General features: G+C 28.8%; 1 protein-coding gene across 3 annotated transcripts in view; it reads right to left on the reverse strand.

The window, feature by feature from the left end:
• Positions 1-19,774, reverse strand: part of LOC112682021 (fasciclin-1) — a 64,782-nt gene that overhangs the window by 19,708 nt on the left and 25,300 nt on the right. The window contains exon 1 of one of the 3 annotated variants that reach the window (XM_025552469.1): positions 15,242-15,757. The exons of the other annotated variants lie outside the window; for them this stretch is intronic. Within the exon in view, the coding sequence (XP_025408254.1) occupies positions 15,242-15,379 (138 nt within the window). The 5' untranslated portion in view covers positions 15,380-15,757. Of the gene's footprint in view, positions 1-15,241; positions 15,758-19,774 lie in introns of those variants that run through there. 3 annotated transcript variants of the gene reach the window in all.

A 19,774-nucleotide genomic window follows, 5' to 3' on the forward strand; every position in this document is an offset into this window, starting at 1 on the left:
TATTATTATTATTATTATTATTATTATTATTATTATTATTATTATTAATATTAATTCCACAAAATCAAAAGTAACACAATAGAACCAATCCTGTTTTATAAAAAAAATATAAATAAACTTGACCTTCCTTCGTGGTTAATATATTACTTATTGATCGTTTAGCCTTATAATACCATTCAAACCGGTTAGTTAGTGTACGTGTTCCTGTTCTAGAGTCAGAAAGAAATGGCGCTAAACACAGTAACGAAATCCATCAGCTTACCTACATAGTTCATGTGTGTAGTGTTATAAGACAGAACATGGCATTTGTAAAAGATAAATTTATGAGTCATTGCATTTATAGAAAGACTCTTTTTTGAGCTTTTACGCAAATAATATAATAATATAATAGTTAAAAATGTGAATTAAACACGTGAAGATGAATAAAAATGTATTAGTTTTGAGTTATTAGTATAAAAACTTGTATTCTTAAATAATAAATACTAATAAATATTTTGAACCTGGTTTTTATATTTCATGCCTAGGTTAAACGCAAATAATTTTTAAACTTCGTTTAATTACTATCTAAATTAATCTATATATAATTAATCTTCAACATTATATACTAATATATAATAACTAAATAAGTATAATATATTAAATATTTTTAAAAAATAATATTTTTCATCATACAAATAATAATTGGTTTGCTCATGACTTGTTAAACTAACGCAATTAATTTGGTTCTAATTACTTGTATTATTAAATACAATAATATATTCTACATAAGGAAGAAAAACCGTATTAATAAATTGGTTATTGAATAAAATTAAAATAATTTCAACACAATGTTACTATGTTATTATACATATAAGATTAATGTCGATTTTATTTTTTTAATAATTGACAAGGTTTGAATTATTATTTAAACTCCAAGCGTATATTATCCGTTGACCGAGGGGAGAAATTAAAAAGGGTACAAATACATCCCAATGACCCTTCTAATAGAAGTTCTGTGAATATTAGGGGTACCAAGTGTTACCATGACAACCATATATACACCATATATTTATTCAAAATATACATATGTATACGTATGTATTTATTGTTTGTACTTAAATAAGACAACAACAAAAAAAAAAAATCGGTTTTTATCATAACTTTTATATTTTATAAAAACCGTTTACCGACCTCAATTTGGAGACTATAGGTCAGGCATAGTAATTGCGTTAAAACTGTTTGTGATGGGATATGATGATGGATGATTAATGAAATTCAAATCTACCAAGTGACGTCAGCTAATTGTAGGTGTTTCTATAGACCATATGTCGGTTTATTCATATATATCATTATACTAAACAACTGATTATATTATATGAATGTTGCTTTTTTAGTCATAACATATGAATATATTTGTATCATTAAACTAGTTCTAATATTTAATTTACATATAGACCATTTAGAGTAATCGAAACCAATACAATTTTAATACAAATTAAATCAGAAAAATAACCAAAGTTAAGTAGTTTAAATATAACAACTTCATAACATTTTACGCCAACTGATTATTTGGACAGTACTTTGTAAAATGAATCAATTTATTCAATAGAATATACCAAGTAAATATAAATATAATTAAGTACCTACCCATGTATGCTACATAATTAAGTTTTTACAGAATTAATATTAAATTAAAATGCACATAAAGTAGGAATTATGTAGTTTAATCCATTTCAAAATATTTATATTTAGCTATTCAATCAAAGAGAGGTCAAGAAATAATTAAGGGTAATAAAATAAAACTCTGATACTTTCCATTATACAACTGGACTGTAAGGCGTATGAAAATATTAGATCTATATAAGATATATCTATATTGAGGGTTTTATTGTGTTTTTCAACAGTTATCTAGTTATCTAGTTTGATCTTGACCAAATAAATAGTGGTATTCTACATATTTATTATATATACTACTAACCATTCACGTAGAAAACATATAGATTCTGTAATATCAGTACGTATAAATTACATACTTCAAGTGACAAAATAATGAAAAATAAAATAAAAATTAGTAAATGGTTAAAACTCGTAAATTAATATATAAATAAATAGTTTATATATAGAAACAAATAAATAAATAAATTCTTAGCCTGAAGTTTTATAATAATTATGTAGTATGATCGTTTTCAAATTAAAAATTCATGATCTAGATTCGCAGTTTTATTGATTTTATATATTCCTGATGATATTTTTGATTAAAAACCAGCCATACATTACAAATAATACTCCAAGTTAATAATAAATATTTATTTATTTATTTTTTCTATTATATTTATTTACTAACTAAAAAATTCAAATTTATAACATAGATATTAAAATGTAATAAAAAAAAAAAAAAATATCTAAGTAAAATATTACATAAATGAATTGAAATAAATTTTAATTATAATATAATAAAATAACTATTTATTTATATATTGATATATTGTAATGACCAAAAAAATCATGCTATTAACGGTTTATCAAGAATAATGTATAGTATAAGATACTATATAAATAATAATAATACTATATTATAATTAATACTTAAAACTCCTTTGTATTTATAAGTTAAGACAACGCTTAAAAATATTGTGACCGAAATGATAACTACGAATAATAACGTGAACACAAGTTTGATATTAGATATTTATATATATTATATTATACAATAGTTTATTGAAATACTGTAAACCAGTAAAAAAAGTACTACCGTTAATCCTTGTTACTAAAACATTAACTTATGAGCTAGAATTATAACATTATAACAACCCTAAAATTATAACGTTAATGGCTAGATTTCTGTGGGATAGATATGATCCTTTTTATATCATTGATAAAAGGTGATGTATGATGTACAAAGGCAGTGAAATTTATACCAATGCTTCTAGAACTTTTTTTTAAGGGAGCCCTCATAAATTTAATGTAAAACTGTCAAGATTCCCCTAATCAAAAACATTAATTATTTTTTCATAATTATATACTCGTACTATAATTACATTATTATGTCACACAGATTAGCTATAATTACGTATAATACATTTTTAAATGTACCTACTTTTAAAAAATCTTTATATGTACATGTATAAATACAAATAAATTAAGACATAAGGAAAAAAGTTTAGATCAAATAAATATTTCAAGGGCCTTTCATTTAATTCTTTTTTCCGAAAAGGAAAAAAGGCAGAGTTACGGCCCCTAGTTTGTGAACCACTGATTTATACAATAACAAGTACGTGAAATATGCATGACATAAATATTGTCCTTGTTTAGCAATATGCAATGGTCCGCATTACGTGTTAGATAGCAAGTTGATCTAATTATTACAACAACTTAAAAAATAATAAGAAGTTTTGATTGAATCTATAGAAAAATATCCCAAAATATGTTAATTACTCATGGAAATAAATATTGTTAAACAACATTGAATTTATATTCTAAAATTCTAAAAAAATAAATTATAAGTTAATCTGACTTCTGAGAAATTACGTAAATAAAAATTAGTACATTTATACTTAATTTTACAACAGAACAAAACCCAAAATTCAATTTTTATTTAACTAGCGTAGGATAACCATACGTCCCGTATGAACAGAATTGTCCCTTTTTTAGTAATCATGTCTCATTGTCTCTTCAAAATATAAATCAGACGCTTTTTATACATTTTTTAGAAAATAGTCCAGTTTCATTATTCCGTATTATTACATTACATTTATAAAAAAACAAGTAACTGTCCCGTTTTTTTTTTGAAAATAGTCCTCCTTTGCTAGAACTTTTTAATTATTACTTTCTATATAGTCGATTAAATGATTAAGTCATTTCGTTTCAAAGATCATATTTTGATATTTTGAACAATATTTTTATAGTATTTAAATTTTGAACTATGACGATTTATGAGATCATTTAGGTTTGAATAAAAATATCAGTTAATGTAATAGACACCAACAATAACACTTCTGATGAAACAAATTTTAACACTATTTATATATCGATTGTCAATTGAACTAAATGATTCTATAGACAATACAGTTCGAGACGACTAAGAAACTAAGAATGACCCATAATTAAATTATTACCTACAAAATAAGATAAATATTACTATTAACTGCAAAACCAGTATTAATTCAAGTAGCCTAACATCCAGTATAGCACTTCTTATGTACAACATACAATTTAATCCATATAAACCGTAATTTTCGAATAAAAAATGTAATTTTTTTTTTTTTAAATATAATATCACAATACCACATTAGCCTATAGATAATAATAAAAATAAATGCCCAACATTATTTATTTTTAGATTTTTCAATGTCATATTAAATTTTAAAACAAATTCAATTAATTAGAATCAAATAAAAGTATATATTTGAGTATAAAACTAATGCAGCCAAACAATGAATAAAAATAAATTACATTTTTGGTTTTTGTTACACACACTTACTTACATAACAAATAGTAAATACTTCGATTCAAAATATAATTGTTCTTTATATTTTGTTTTTCACTGGTAAGTTAAAGCGATTAATTGAAACTACACGAATAAGTTACAAACAAAACTAAATTTTTATATCCGACAAGCAAGGAATACACCTTGAAGCACGTCAAACGGAACGACAGTGGCTCGTTGAACTCATTTTACCACGGTTGAAAATTCATTGTCATTGCCTCTGAGCGATCATACATCAATTATAAGACGATTTTCGATGCACAATTAATCATCTGGATCCAAATCACAGGTACATAGATGCCCTTTTTACTCTAAACCATACATATATATATATATACTATTTTCTTCTAATTACTCCTCAAACATTTACACTCTGTTAGACCGTATCACTGCGTGACGTCCCCTTAAGATAACGTTATGAATTAGGACTTTTAAAAAATAAAACATGATCATTCTCATAATTATGTCTTTATAACCACCAATACGTATAAAAGTATTTAATTTATATAATTAATAAATATTCCTAATTTAATTTCAATACATTTATAACTTATACCCGGATAGTTATTGCATTTACATAATATAATTCACTATAATAGTATTTTTCACTCTTTTAGTTGATTTATAATGGATAAATAATGGTTTTTAGATTGAATTAAGTAGGTACGAGACTAATGAAAATTTAGAAAAGGTAATTCACAGACAACAACAAGTATTATAATATATTTAATAACTTATTGTAATATAATGATAATTCTATAATAATTTATTTAACCACATGAATTTCACCAAAAGTATTTTATAATCTAAGAATTTAAAGTAACAATAAAAAAAACAATACAAAAATATTCAAATCATAACAACAATTCGAGTATCACGATTTATCAATATATCTTAAACCAATACAAGTAAACGAATATTAAATATACAATGAAAATGTGCAAATTTCGATAATGTATACCAATAACAATTTCAGATTAAAGAAAACATGTCAACACAATAAAACATGCCTTCAAAATATACACAATATATTCTCTCTTTTTGTATCATAGGTAAATTTATTTTGAATATCAACCAATAACTTTTTTACTAACAATTTTTATTTTATAGTACTTAAACAAATAATAATAATTTATTCGTTTAATAAACTTGAAATTATTAAATAAAATAACAATAATGAAAATAAAGTTAGAGATACAATTAAATTTGAATGTTTGAGTTAAATAATAATAACGTCTTAGAACTTCTGACTCACTCATAAGTTCAATACTAAGACACTGAATCATTATAATTTATTTAATACTTATATACCGTGGGATACCGACTAATTTTCTTTATTCGTTTATTAAAGGGCACAAAAAAGGACCCGTATCCTTTGAATTGAACATATCGTTAAATAAAGTTTATGACTCTGTTTATTATTATATTTTTTACAATGCATATAATAGGACGGTACTAATCCGGTCTTGAAGAAGCATTGCATATAAAACCAAAAAGAAACCGATTGTAATAGTACATTCAAAAAATAAAAATACTCACTTAATTTAATTCAATCTAAACAATAATAAATGTGACGTATTCTAGTTTATTTTCAAAAGAATATAAATATTTATTTCTAAACAGGAGTATAATAATACGAGTAATAAGTATATAAAATATTTTAAGTACATTTTCCATACCTTTTTAAAAATACTGGACATACAATAGTTATGTAAATTATTCGAACATTATATTCAAAGGGATAATGTATTTTTACAAGCGTGGTGATTTTGAAAGATGGTTTGTACAGTAAACATACATATCAAGGGTACTCGAAGAAGCCTATAATCGATCAGCAAAATAAGTATGATGGATAAAAGGTGAAAATAATTTTCTGAGCTCGTCAAATTAATCGATCTGAAATTAACAATAGATATAACACAAATTACTACAGAAATTACTACGTATCATTAAATGTCAATTACATATGATAAAACTCAATTTACAAGAACGATGATTTCGAGTCGATGTAAAATCGTTTAACCCTGTTATATTATATTAGCTACGTCGACATTCTCTCTATCTCGCTCCCCAAATTCAAAGACACGTTTTAGTAAGTATAAATTTATGTCTATATATATATACTTTTAAATAAAAATGATGAAAAATAACACAGTGACTTATAAAAGTTAGTCATACAAAAGAAATGAAATACGGGTCTCTAAATTAATACGTATACATCGTACATATACCTACTATACATTATATGCTTTACACAACAATAGCAGCAATCCATGTTCTACTAGCTATTGAACCGCCGTGCTGATGTCTATTGAAAAAAAAAATGGGCTACATTTTTATGCACGTACTCGGGAAGACACTACCGCATAGACGAGATGTAGATACAAAAAAGGACGATTCACTACGTTATCATATGGGTATGTTTTTTTTTTTTTTCTACGTCAGTACAAAATTACCGGTAGCTGCGTTCTGTCCGCAAAATATTCGTGGGAATTTTTGGACGATATCAACAACCGTGACATAGTGATTTTCAAAGTAATGATATTTGGGAGGATTTTCTCGTTGTTTTAAGTAATTTAGAAAGCGCAATACGAATTACTTATACCTAACACTTACCAACGAGAGATAAATAAGTAACATTTGAGTGTCAGTTATTTGACCGATTGAAAAATACTCCTTTGCCACTTAATAAATTTAAATTTAAATATAATCGATACGAATTTTGGGTTAGTCAATACAATGCTTTTTTATAAATAACCATGTACTTTATTTCACAACATAAAAACCATTTTATCAATGAAGAAAATATAAGTTCTAAAATATTTTTATTAAGTATTTATAACACTATCTATAACACACTCTTCTATAATAAAAACATTACTAAAACAAAAAACCAGCCAAAGTTTTATGAAAATCATTTTAATTTTTAACGATTGAATTAATGTAATACACACATGATACTTGTATTATAATTAAAAATTGTGTTGACAATATTTCTTCATAATAATTTTTCTAAAAATATTTTTGAAGGTTGTATGAAGCTTAATTATAAATAATAGTAATATTTAATTTGTGAAGTTATTTTATTACTATGTAAACTAATTATATTAAACAATAATTTAGTAAAATTAATTATTTAATTAAACAATAAAAACAGAGTATATAAGTACATCATATATATATACATACAATTTATAATAATAAAATTATTGTTAAAAGTAAATAACCTGAGAGAAAGCTCACGGACAAAGAGAAAACGAATTTATGAAATACATTTTCTTTCACAATTTTATACATAAAAAGTATCATGCAAAATTATTTTCCCTTGAAACTAGAGCAAATGTTTTAATATATTAACATAAACCAGTAAGCAATAAAATGTCAACTATGAATTCTATGAAAACACATAAGGAAGCGATTCATCTGTACTATTATGGTTTGTCTGTATGAAATTTACTGATAAAGGTTTTTTTTTAAATTGAAGACATTATTAGATATTAAATGATATAATTTAGATCGGGTTAATAGTAAAAATACGTTTTAGAACCTAAAATACAAAAAGCGAAACCATTTTTAACTGATATTCTTTATAATTTTAATCACTTTCTCCGTAAATATTAAGAGAACTATAATAGCACCACAGTAGGAGTATTGTATTACTGTTCAAAAACGATAATACTATAGCACACGTCCTACCGGCTATCACTACTGTGCAATGCACGTCTGTGAGCACCTACGTAAAGTTATTATCGACTGCAAAGAATATATTTCTACTTGTAAAAATCATAGAAGTAAATTTAATTTCATCGAAACGTACTTTAGGCTTCTTTTAAAGACTTACAAAGCTATATTTTCGCGTTGGTGATATTTTTTTCATAAAATTCTAAAACAAGTTTCACTGTATATAGACTAAAACGATTTAGTTACCGCTAAGCAAGATTAATATTAGTACTCGTGTTACCGTTTATACTTTTTAGTTGTTCAACGCCTAACAATGTTATTGATCAAATGACGGAAACTGATGGTGTTTAAGTTTTGAAAAAATTATCCGGGATTAGGAAAACTCTTGAAAATAAAGTAAACAGCTCGTTAATATATACGGTATCGACGAATATTTTAGTACACCCGAGATTCGACTGCAACACGTTGAAAATCAAACTGTCGAATGCGAGAGGTACAATAGTATTGCACGTAATGAACAAAGCTACAGAGTAATGAACGGTGCAGGATCGTCTATGAATACTGCATGTGAAATTCTCGAAGAGAATTAAGTATAGGTACATCAAAGGTATAAGCAAAAACGGTACTTGATGGGTGCGTACACATGCGAGTTAAAGCGATATTAGTCAAACGAATAATTACATCAGCAGCGCGTGGTGGCCATAAAATAATATTATACACGCCGCGGCTGTTTGCCCGTTGACTATAGCGTACGGCTATATATATAGCTATAAGGACGGAGAGGTTTAGTTTTCCGTACGCCGCCGCCGCCACACGTACATAAAAGTCGGCCGTGGCGCCGGATTTCTACCCCTATGTGTCGCCGAGCCCTTCCCTCGGGGGTTCTTGAACCCTGGCTGCCGCACGGCACGTCCCGGCCGCCCGCCAGCGGCCCAATTCTGACCGAGGGACCAATGGTGGTGGTGGTGGTACCACCGCCGCCACCACGTTTTTGGAGAGAGCGCGCACGCTTGCGATCAATATTTTTACAATACTACATTATATTGTATATACAAGACACACTCGGGTGCCTTCAGGGATAAAGCGAATGGCGCGAATACGTATACGACGAGTATCCTATACGCTTATCGGCAATCGGCGCAGGCGTTCACGTCTGCCGGATGAACGCGATGCGGGGACCAATGACGAATGTCGGTCACTCGAAACGCGATATCTGCGAATGCGAAAAATAATATTACGTTGCAATTGGCACTCCCGTGGGCGCTACACTTACATCCACGAAGACGGTTGCACGTGTACATAATGCCAGTTCGAACCAACGGTTTTATTATTATTTTTATTATTATCACTATTGTGACTTTTGATGTTTCGAATGCATACTACACACACTCAGCAGGTATACGAGTTAAAAATCTAAGAGATTAACAAATGTATTATTATATATAATTTGACGGCCTGAAGGCGATATAAACTATATAATGCAAGGCTGCACATTTTTTTTTTTTTTTTTATCGTAACTATCGTGGTTCTCATTTTGTATTATCAACATATGCGCAGAGTCTCTAATTCCATTCCCCTCCTCGCCACAAATATAGGTAATTTACTGATTCAAAAACTACGTACTTTTCGTTAACTTTCACTATTTTTCTAATAAAATTAAGTGCTAATTTATGATGTTATATGATTAAAAGGACATTATTATAACTCAAGAGTATACCTATATTATGAAGTACGAACTATACATACACCCTTACGTGTTGGTACTTCAATATGTATAGTAGCAAGCGTTTAAGCACTTTTATAGTTTTCAACTAATTTGTGCTAGTGCGTTTTTCATCTCGAAAAGTGCTCCATTACAATCTTATTCAAATAACTACATCAACACTATCGACAGCCACTATCAATATTCGGATTTACGCGCACAACTATTTTTTCTTCGTAATTTGCCGCAATATTAAGCAATCTGAAGAGTATGACATATGTCTACTCAGGTTTACATTACACCTTTTTATGATGTTGCATAATACATATAAGTATCTTCATAGTCCATGATTAAACGTTTTTTAAAATATTGAATGATTTGCTCAGACATGACGAATTGCAAATATTAGCGAAACAATAAAAAACAAATGCGTATCGAAAAGACTGAAAAATTAATCCATATAATTTTTTCTCAACGATCTTGCTCTCCCAATCTCCCAAACTTGGATATTTGTATGTATACCTATTTAATCATTATACAATCACACATTTATAAAATATATAAATGTCCACTGTAGTTGTTTTCATAACATTGTGGATAGGTATAATACATACCGCAATATGACGTATAATTTATATGTATACACAGGCAATATTCACATCTGCTAATATATGACTATAATTGTGCTATTCTGCCAGACAAGCACTTGCCAGGGCTTCAAGCATAGTCATCAGGAACCACGATATTATTTATGATAAGGCATTTTATCAGTGCACTGTAACTATACGAAACAGACTAACAGAAAAATAGCAGAGCTCTTACATAAGAGGAGAACACGACAAAAACTTGGGCAGTAAAAAATTAAGGAGGACATTAAATGTTAACCTTACATGATGGATAAAATTCTAGCTTATATTTGTAGGCCAATGTGTAGGCGTATGTTAAATCAAATCTCATTTACCTTTAGTTCGAAAATCGATTAATTTTTTATTAATATTTAACTCAAAAAAATAACAATTTTAATAAAGGAGATAATAGATGAAATGAAAAAAAAAACGATTTTATAAATATATATTATTATTTATAACATAAAAAAATAATGCCCAATTCTTTTAATTGATTAACGTCCATATAGAAGGTATATTTTAACCGAGATTCTAACAATTCACATTTATGTATGGTATTAATCATCTTCCGATTTTCTTAGAGCACTAATACAAACGTGACTCATAGTTTCGTTACGGACTAATGCTTAAACTACCAGAGAACTGAAAAAATGCAGTATTTTATTATACAATTATTATTATGTGAATGCGACTTATAGTGCATATATAACTATACAATCCACAGGTATCTTACACATTTTTCTTTCACTTTCTATCCTATAATCTAATCACACAGTCTAAATATCGTTCAAAAATAAAAACTACCAATTGTCCGCGTTGCGGCCATTGCACTCGGGCAACCACAAAACTACGCACCATTGAATAGCCACATTTTTCATTTTGTTACAATTTATTTCCAATTCGATGGGAAATATTAAAATGAATTTTTACTATTGGTATATATTATTATGAAAATTGTGTTAAATAAAAATACTAAGACACGTCCAAATGTAAACAAAGATAGAAATCTTTGACAACAAGTACACGATTTCTTAAGCAACTACCTAAAGACACTTCGAAAATTATTTACCCAACGGCGACGTGCATTCAGAAGACATATAAACGATGACAGCAATAATTAGACCGACAGTAGAATATAATCTATAACGCCACGAGGTGCCTCAACAAGATTCATTCTAATGTCACAAGACTACATGTACACCAACGCACTGATAACTATTATTATTATTATTATTTTCGTTAGAAATGAAAAAACATAAAAACTGGTTAAATAAAATAATAACCTTACATTCAAAATATAAACTGTTAAATGATTATAGTCGTATTACAATGTTTTAGAGGAAAAAAACTATAGAAACTAAAATCTGTTTTATAAAAACTTCAACGTCATATAACAATGAAATTTTACAATTGTTTCAAAACACTGTCCGTAAAACTCACTCTCCCTATATGTACTCATATTTTAGCGAAATAACTTCATTGTATATTTTATGCTATCGACTGAAAAAATCCCTTCCGACTGGCGTCACCCTAAATACGTCCAATGAATATTTTATAAGATAAACACACAGTAAACATTTGTATCAACTAGTAGACATGTTTTCATTCTTATGCGAAAAATATAACAATTTTACGGGATCGCGAAGTATAAAGCTATTTTTAAATATCCATATGCTCGTATTATATTAATAATTATCATGTATATGTGCGTATGTATTATAAAAGTTTAAATAATAATTCAAACGATAAACACTAAAATTACTAATTATAACAAACGCGATTTAAATACAAGATTATTGGTAATATACTATAACTATATACTAAAAAACGCAACTTATAATCCCTTAGTTGATTATAGGTACCTATAGCATAATATTAATTTATTTTATCTTGAGCAATCGCTCTGCATACATATATATTTATAGAAAAAATATATATCTCGTATACGTGTATCGAAATAAAATATAATTATTACAAGAATACAACTACGTTTAGATGAACGCGTCTACGCCGAATATCGAACGAGAAATAATAAGGACTTGCGTTTTTAATGCATAGTGTAATATTTTAGTCCATAACATTACATTAATTTACGTGGGTCGCTCCCCTCCCCACGAGATAAACTGGTGTACGTATAGACACATGTATATACATATTGTATTCTACATTCAAGGTCAATGTCATAGCACATAGAAGTTTCAGAAGAGTTGAATTGCAGGATATAAAATTGCCAGGTGGTCACCTGGCAACACCTGTCTTTATGTAATAACAATAGGTCCAGATAGTCCAGGTATACAAAGAGTGGAGGTACTTCGCAAATTTACGGAAATTTCTGTCATTTCGATGTTGTAATAACGCTTATATTTCGGATTAAACCAAATAATAGGCGTACACCATCGTACACCGAAACAATAATTTTTACACTGCGTTATATCCGCTAAATAGATGCACAATGAAAAACCTTGACATTGACCGTGAATATTCAGTAAGATAAATCATAAGCGAATAAATGTCTATTAAGAACAAAATGTACATAGGTTGATGAATTTCTTGCAGTTTATTATTATCAATCACAAGTAATTACTAAAATTACTTCGATGTCAAAATATAGGTGGTTTAAATTTTATCAAATCGCATACCTTATAACTGCATGCCTTATTTATACTTTAATCATTTTCATGATAAAAGAGAAAATACATAAGCATAATTTTCCTCACATATTGATGTCTATAAAAAAGTTAGGAAGTTGTAATACTTTCTAATAGGGTTTTTAAAATGTCTAATACGCATAAATCAACCACAATCGCCCGTCGGATGAAATATAAACTACGGGTTCGTAAAATTATGATCGAAATCATCGGTATATAATTATACTCTGCTGGGACGGGTGTGTTATGCGTGGGTGTATTGTAGGTAATGTATGTGCTCGTAATGAGCCGAATATATTTCGATTAAAAGCGGTTAAAAACAAGGAAATCAAATCCCGAATCGATTGAACGTTATACGTGCATATATTATTACACTTATGATTTATTAAATATCATTTGTTCACTTCATAATGTTATATATATTTTCAGTCGGCTACAAGTATGATATGTGATTAAAGAAATGTGCAGTATGATTTATACACGAACACTCGTCTGTCGATGGCCTTATATGAAAACGGAGATGATGTGCATTACCTCGTGATCGTCACCACCGAGTACCCAGTGTTACGATCTATAGATTCCATGGACACAGCTGGGTAGCAACACAATAGGGTGAATTTTTTTTTTTTTTTTTATGGAGCGGAAAATTATCAGGTTACCTCGGTACCAATAAATAGAAGCGGAGATGATTTGGCGATGGTCTTTTGTGCGTTCGCGCTGCTGTGCAGGTACGTACATCCACACACACACACACACACACACACACACACACACACACACACACTTGAATGCGCGCGCACACACATAATACATAACATACGCACGGGAATAAACGCGACTACATGGAGATTCGATTTTTTTTCCTCGTTCTCCGAAAACACCTGGCACAGGTTGCTACACACACAACAGATATACACGTATACATGTGCCCCGTCATGGTCCATCGGGGGGGCATTGTAGTAACGGCGAATACCGGTTATTGCGCTTCATCGCCGCCACCGCGTTTATACCACGAGATCCTGGCATCACTTTGTGCCGCTCTTACGCGATCTCTTCTCCCTTGTTCGATTGACGATTTGCGTACCTACACGGTTTTATACGACGGTAACAAACGGAATCGGACAGGAAAAAATGTTAGAAGCATAGTGCGCTGAACGAACTGTATGAATTGAGGAATAACATATTCTATGTTTTAAATCATTTTTTCTTACAACATAAAACGATACCGAGTTGCACGTAGGATACGTGATACTTTTCTTCCGATAGCAACCCTTTTTATGTTGACCGAAATGTATTGATAAAAAATGTTATTATAATGCGCAACTATTATATAGGCTAAACGACGAAACATTAACCGGTTGTTTCCCGGAAGTACGCCGAAGCACACTTGCTGCACAACAGCGGCTTATAATAATTAATTCATCTCGAAAATGTTCCATTAAATTACAATTTTGTAAATATAAATTTACAGTATACTAACAGTTCAAAAATAATACCTAAAAATACGTAAAATAAGAAAAATTGTATATATAAAAAAAAAAAAAAAATTGCATGTCGTTATTATATTTATACAGTCGAGTTTAATGCCAACGTACAACACATGGAAAACATCATCTACTTAACGTATAGGATGTTACCGAAAAACCGTTTCGCCAATAAACAACTCGTATAAGATCTATCATAAACGTATAAATTAGATTTCTCATCCGTAGTCTAACAACAAAGATAATAATAAATGTATCCAGAAGTGATTTTTGTTTTTTTAATCTATCAAAAACCAGTTTGCTGATCGACCAAGATTCGCACCCACCTACGGATTTCACCTATTAATAACAACTAATCACGGACGAAAAAAATTGCAACAGTCGTTGTTCCACAGAAACGAAACGCCTAAACATATCCGATGTAAAAGTGTAGCGCCTAAAAAACCCGTAAAATAGACGTGGAGAACTTAAACGGACGGATACGTAACACCTAAATAGACTTGATGCGAAAGCGGAACAAAAAAAATACCTTATGTGTACAGTATCTACACACAAGGTACCTATATTATAATAATGTCTGGTAATGAATACGTTAAAATATGTGTATCGAACAATGCGTGTAAGCTTCAACGTACCTCGGACAGATCGCTAGTCCACGCTAGCGTGTCGATAACCGTTTTGTCGTTGCCGTTGAAACTTAACGCTAACGCCGAGCCGCACAACAGCATTAGGGTGACGACCAGACCCGGAGCGATGGTGAATGTCGACCTCATGTTAAAATTCGAAGAAAATGGATTGGTGATAACTACGACGAAGACTTCAACGAATCTTCGACAGCAAAAATACTTTATCCGCAACTTTATGAAATCGTTCAGATGCCGTAGCCGAATTCGAAAAACATAACTATTTGTCAAAAAAAAAAAAAAAAGAAAAAAACCAAAAACCCGCGGTCGAGTGAAGTTAAAATGAAAAACTTAAAACAAAGAAAAAAAAAACAATAAACAACGACTACGCGCGACGACCACTAACGGACGAAGACACGACGACAGCAGTGGTTTAACGGACACCGGTAACGGACAGACTGACGACCGGTGAGAAAAAACCGCGGGATGGTACGCCGGTGCTGTTACCGCGAGATCGGTACAGCGTCTGCTGACGGCGCCCTGCGAAACTACGCGCGGCAGGCGGGCCAGTCGGTCCGGATCAATATTTCCCGCCACCGACGCGGCGCACTGCATTTCGAAACCAGGGCCGCCCGTCCCGCTCCCCGCTCACGCGCTTGCGCTACCACCCGGTGGTAGTGATGGCGATCGTTACTACTGCTGCCCCGTCGTGGCAGCGGTAGAAGTAACGGCAGCAGGCGACAGCGCGTCGATGACCGTATTCATTGAGGCGGTTGTCATCATCGTCACAAGATCGCGATTGTGGAAAACAAAATATATATATGGATATTTTGAAGAGAATCTAACCTATTGAGCTGTAATTTTTATAAATTAATAAAATGCATATTGAATATTTTAAAATAATGATTTGAATTCGAATTTACGCACAATGTATTTTAATAGATTTTAACGTGCATTTTAAATTCATTATTCATGTATATGAATAAAGTAAGTATTCATTATTTGTACATAGGTATGGCGCAATAAACAAATTTGATACAGGTTTACAAGACTGGGTGGATGAGTCTGAAACGAAGTATGTCCATGTTTACATTCCGGCCTTAAAAGCTTAGGCAATAATTATTTAAATCTATACATTTCTTAACGCGTTTTAAACGTATTTTTATTGCTTTGAATGTATTTTAAGTTAATTTTATAGTACCTACTTAAAAAAAAAAAAAAGCATTTTTTAAATTTTAAACGTGTTTCAATAATTTTATAAATTTATTTTTCTAGAAATCAAAAGAAGAATATTTAAAGACACAATTGTTATGTATCATATTCGTAATATTTAAAAAAATATATATAATATTTATTACATAAGTTTAAAACCCTCATTATACTACATAATCACAAAACAAATAAATTAAGCCGGTTGCAGTATAAATATTATATAAAAAAAACTCATTTTTACTCTTAGTCATAAAGTTAAGTAGGTATCATATTTAGGTTGTATTCAAACATTTAACATTAATAAATTTAAGTACTGTATGAAAGAATCAATTAAAATTAATATACTGTTATTGAAACTGTTTCAAACGCAAAAATACATTATACTAGATATGTATGTGTTTAAAATAATAAAGAGGTCATTTGGAATATTTTACGACCCCACAGCAGAGATTTTGTCACCGATGAATATTATTATACTTTCGCACAATGCATTATTCGCACAGCCCGTGGATAGTATTGCCAATGATTTGGAGTTGTATTTTAGTTGCGACGCCGCGTTTATCGATTGTCTTCAGCGATCCAACGAATGAAACGGGTACAAATCACGTATGTACGCGACATCGAGTAACTTCTGAACGGTAACTCATAACGCACAGAGGAAGGAAACGAAGTGTACAAGGTATAATGTGTTATGTATATAACGCACGGTTTTCAATTCATCAAACGCGAAAATGACGTCATAAATAATATGCACATCAATACACCATACACATCAGTTATATAAAGAGCAAGATTTTAAGATTATAGACACGCTTGGAGTGAAAAATAAATTCAATACCGTTAATCTTTTTAAATCCTTCAACAATTTATATTAATATGGTATTGTTCTTATTGTTAATTTACAATTAGTGATTGCAATCATTAACAAATTTTTCATCTAAATGATAATCAAAAAAAAAAATAAATAAATAAATATAAAATATGCTTCTTGCATCAGATACCGCAAATAGAAAATAAAATAAATATGAAATATACGGTTTACTTGGGATAATTTTAGGAAACATTCATAATCCTTGTTGGTATAATATCACAATTGAAATCTGTTTAAAATATAATTCATACTTTACGTAAGATTGCACCATAAAATATATTTACTGTATAATATTGTTATTGCTAAATGTAAATCACATTATCACAATAGGATCAAAAATTCATTAATAAATAGAGGCAGCTTTTCACACACTGCTTTCTTGTATTGAAGTATTGTTGAAATATACAGCATGTTTCTCTTAAGCCATAAGCGCAATATTTATATTGTTAGGAGAAAATTCATCTTACTTCTTATATGTTTCAATAATAGTGAAATGTTATTGATTAAAATAAAATTGATAATTCATTTATTTAAAGTAGTTATATTGAACAAGCATAAAATAGATATATGTAGTGATGAACTCATTAATTTTGTTGAGAGTATACTATGCCAACAAATGTCAGAATATGGATATTCTCATGATTTAGATGGTGATGTTGGGAAAAGGTTGAAAATATTAAAAAAAAATTGTAATGTATACATTTTTATTTTTACAGAAATATAAATTAAAATTATTTAAATAAATTTATACCATTGTAAATACATAGTATACTGTCAATAATTACTTCAAAGTAATTATACTAATTGTCTAAAAGAAAACCGAATATCTATTACAAAATATACAAATACTACAGGCTAACATTTAAACCTGTAAAATTTAAATCTGTATTACAATCAATACTTATCCGCGAAGTCTTTGAGACTTTAGTGAATACGTAGTATACTCGTGAATTTTCAAAATTATGTTGAGAGCATATGACGTATTTATTGTATACCCTATGGAACACCATTGAATAAATGTTTAAAATTAATTATTCCAAATCAACGTGAAGTAGTTAAATTTTAAAATATAAAATATAGTCATGATATTATTATAATTTTGTGTAGCTTTACTATAAAATAACATGAATTAATATTAATTAGTCAATTTTTTATTATTAAAAAAAATTATCTAGAAAATATATAATTTTGAAATATAATTTGTTTTCTTTTGAAAGTAAATATATTTGTCACTCTACTATACCACTAATTTTACAAATACAGAAGTAGTTAAAGTATTTGACTGGCTATTATGTAACATAAAACAAATGTAATTCATTTTAAACGTTCAATAAACAACCATATTATAACCGCCTTATATTTTTAAGAATATGCATCTAATTATGCAAGTGTCTAGTTAAAACATGAAATTTTGACTACGCATGTGAAAATATAAACATATAGTAAAGAATTTGATATATTTAAAAAATATTTAAATCACAGTTGAAGGAGACTCATTGGTGTATCAAACAAAAATATTTTTTTAGTTGTAAGCTTAGTTTTCGAAGTTATTCTTTTTATTTATATTGTCATGCACAACTCATATTCAACAAAAATCATAATGTATTATATACTCGTATATACAATAAACATGTCACATAATAGTACTTTTCTACATAAACTAATTTAATATCTACTATAGATTTGAAATTACTTATATTTAGGTTTACATAATTCATAAAATAATTATTTAATAAATCATATTTAACCTTGAAATATTTCCTTAATAACATTATTTTAATAAAAATTAAGATAGATTTACGGGAAAACTATTATAAATTCCATTTTCACGACAGTTTAAGATGCAGATATATAGATACGTGTACTTATTCATATTTATATAAAATAACACATTATTTACTTTGTATATATAATTAACTATGAACGCACGTAATAATATCATATATACATATCAAATAACAAATTATACATATTCACATCCGTCTTTAAAAAATTTATCTTAAAATGTCTAATGGTTTTCATAACCATTTATCAAAAGACAAATTATACATATATTAAAAGAAAATTACTTTTTTTTCTTCTTTTTTTAATTTATTTGATTTTTATAGTTAAAAAAACACACATTTTATAAAATTATAATTTTAGCTTATAGATGTAGCACACAGATAGGTTTGTACGACAGAGCGGTGATTTTTATCAAGCTATTTTAATATGGATAAAGCGAGTTGCCCCTTTTTTAACACATTGTGTTCCTGATTGAATTATTCACCAAATATAACAATATAACTATCACTAATTGAATGATAATAGATTTGAAGACATTCTTACTAATGTTTAATATTTTTTAATAATGGCCTACACATACAAAAATAAGTAGAGAAAAGTTTTTCAAACATCAACTACAACTACGTAATAGGTACTTAAAATACACGAATGAAACATATTTGAAGATAAAAATGTAT

The sequence above is a fragment of the Sipha flava genome, unplaced genomic scaffold, assembly GCF_003268045.1.
Source record: "Sipha flava isolate LNK unplaced genomic scaffold, YSA_version1 1_pilon_pilon, whole genome shotgun sequence".
Taxonomy (NCBI): Eukaryota; Metazoa; Arthropoda; class Insecta; order Hemiptera; family Aphididae; genus Sipha; species Sipha flava.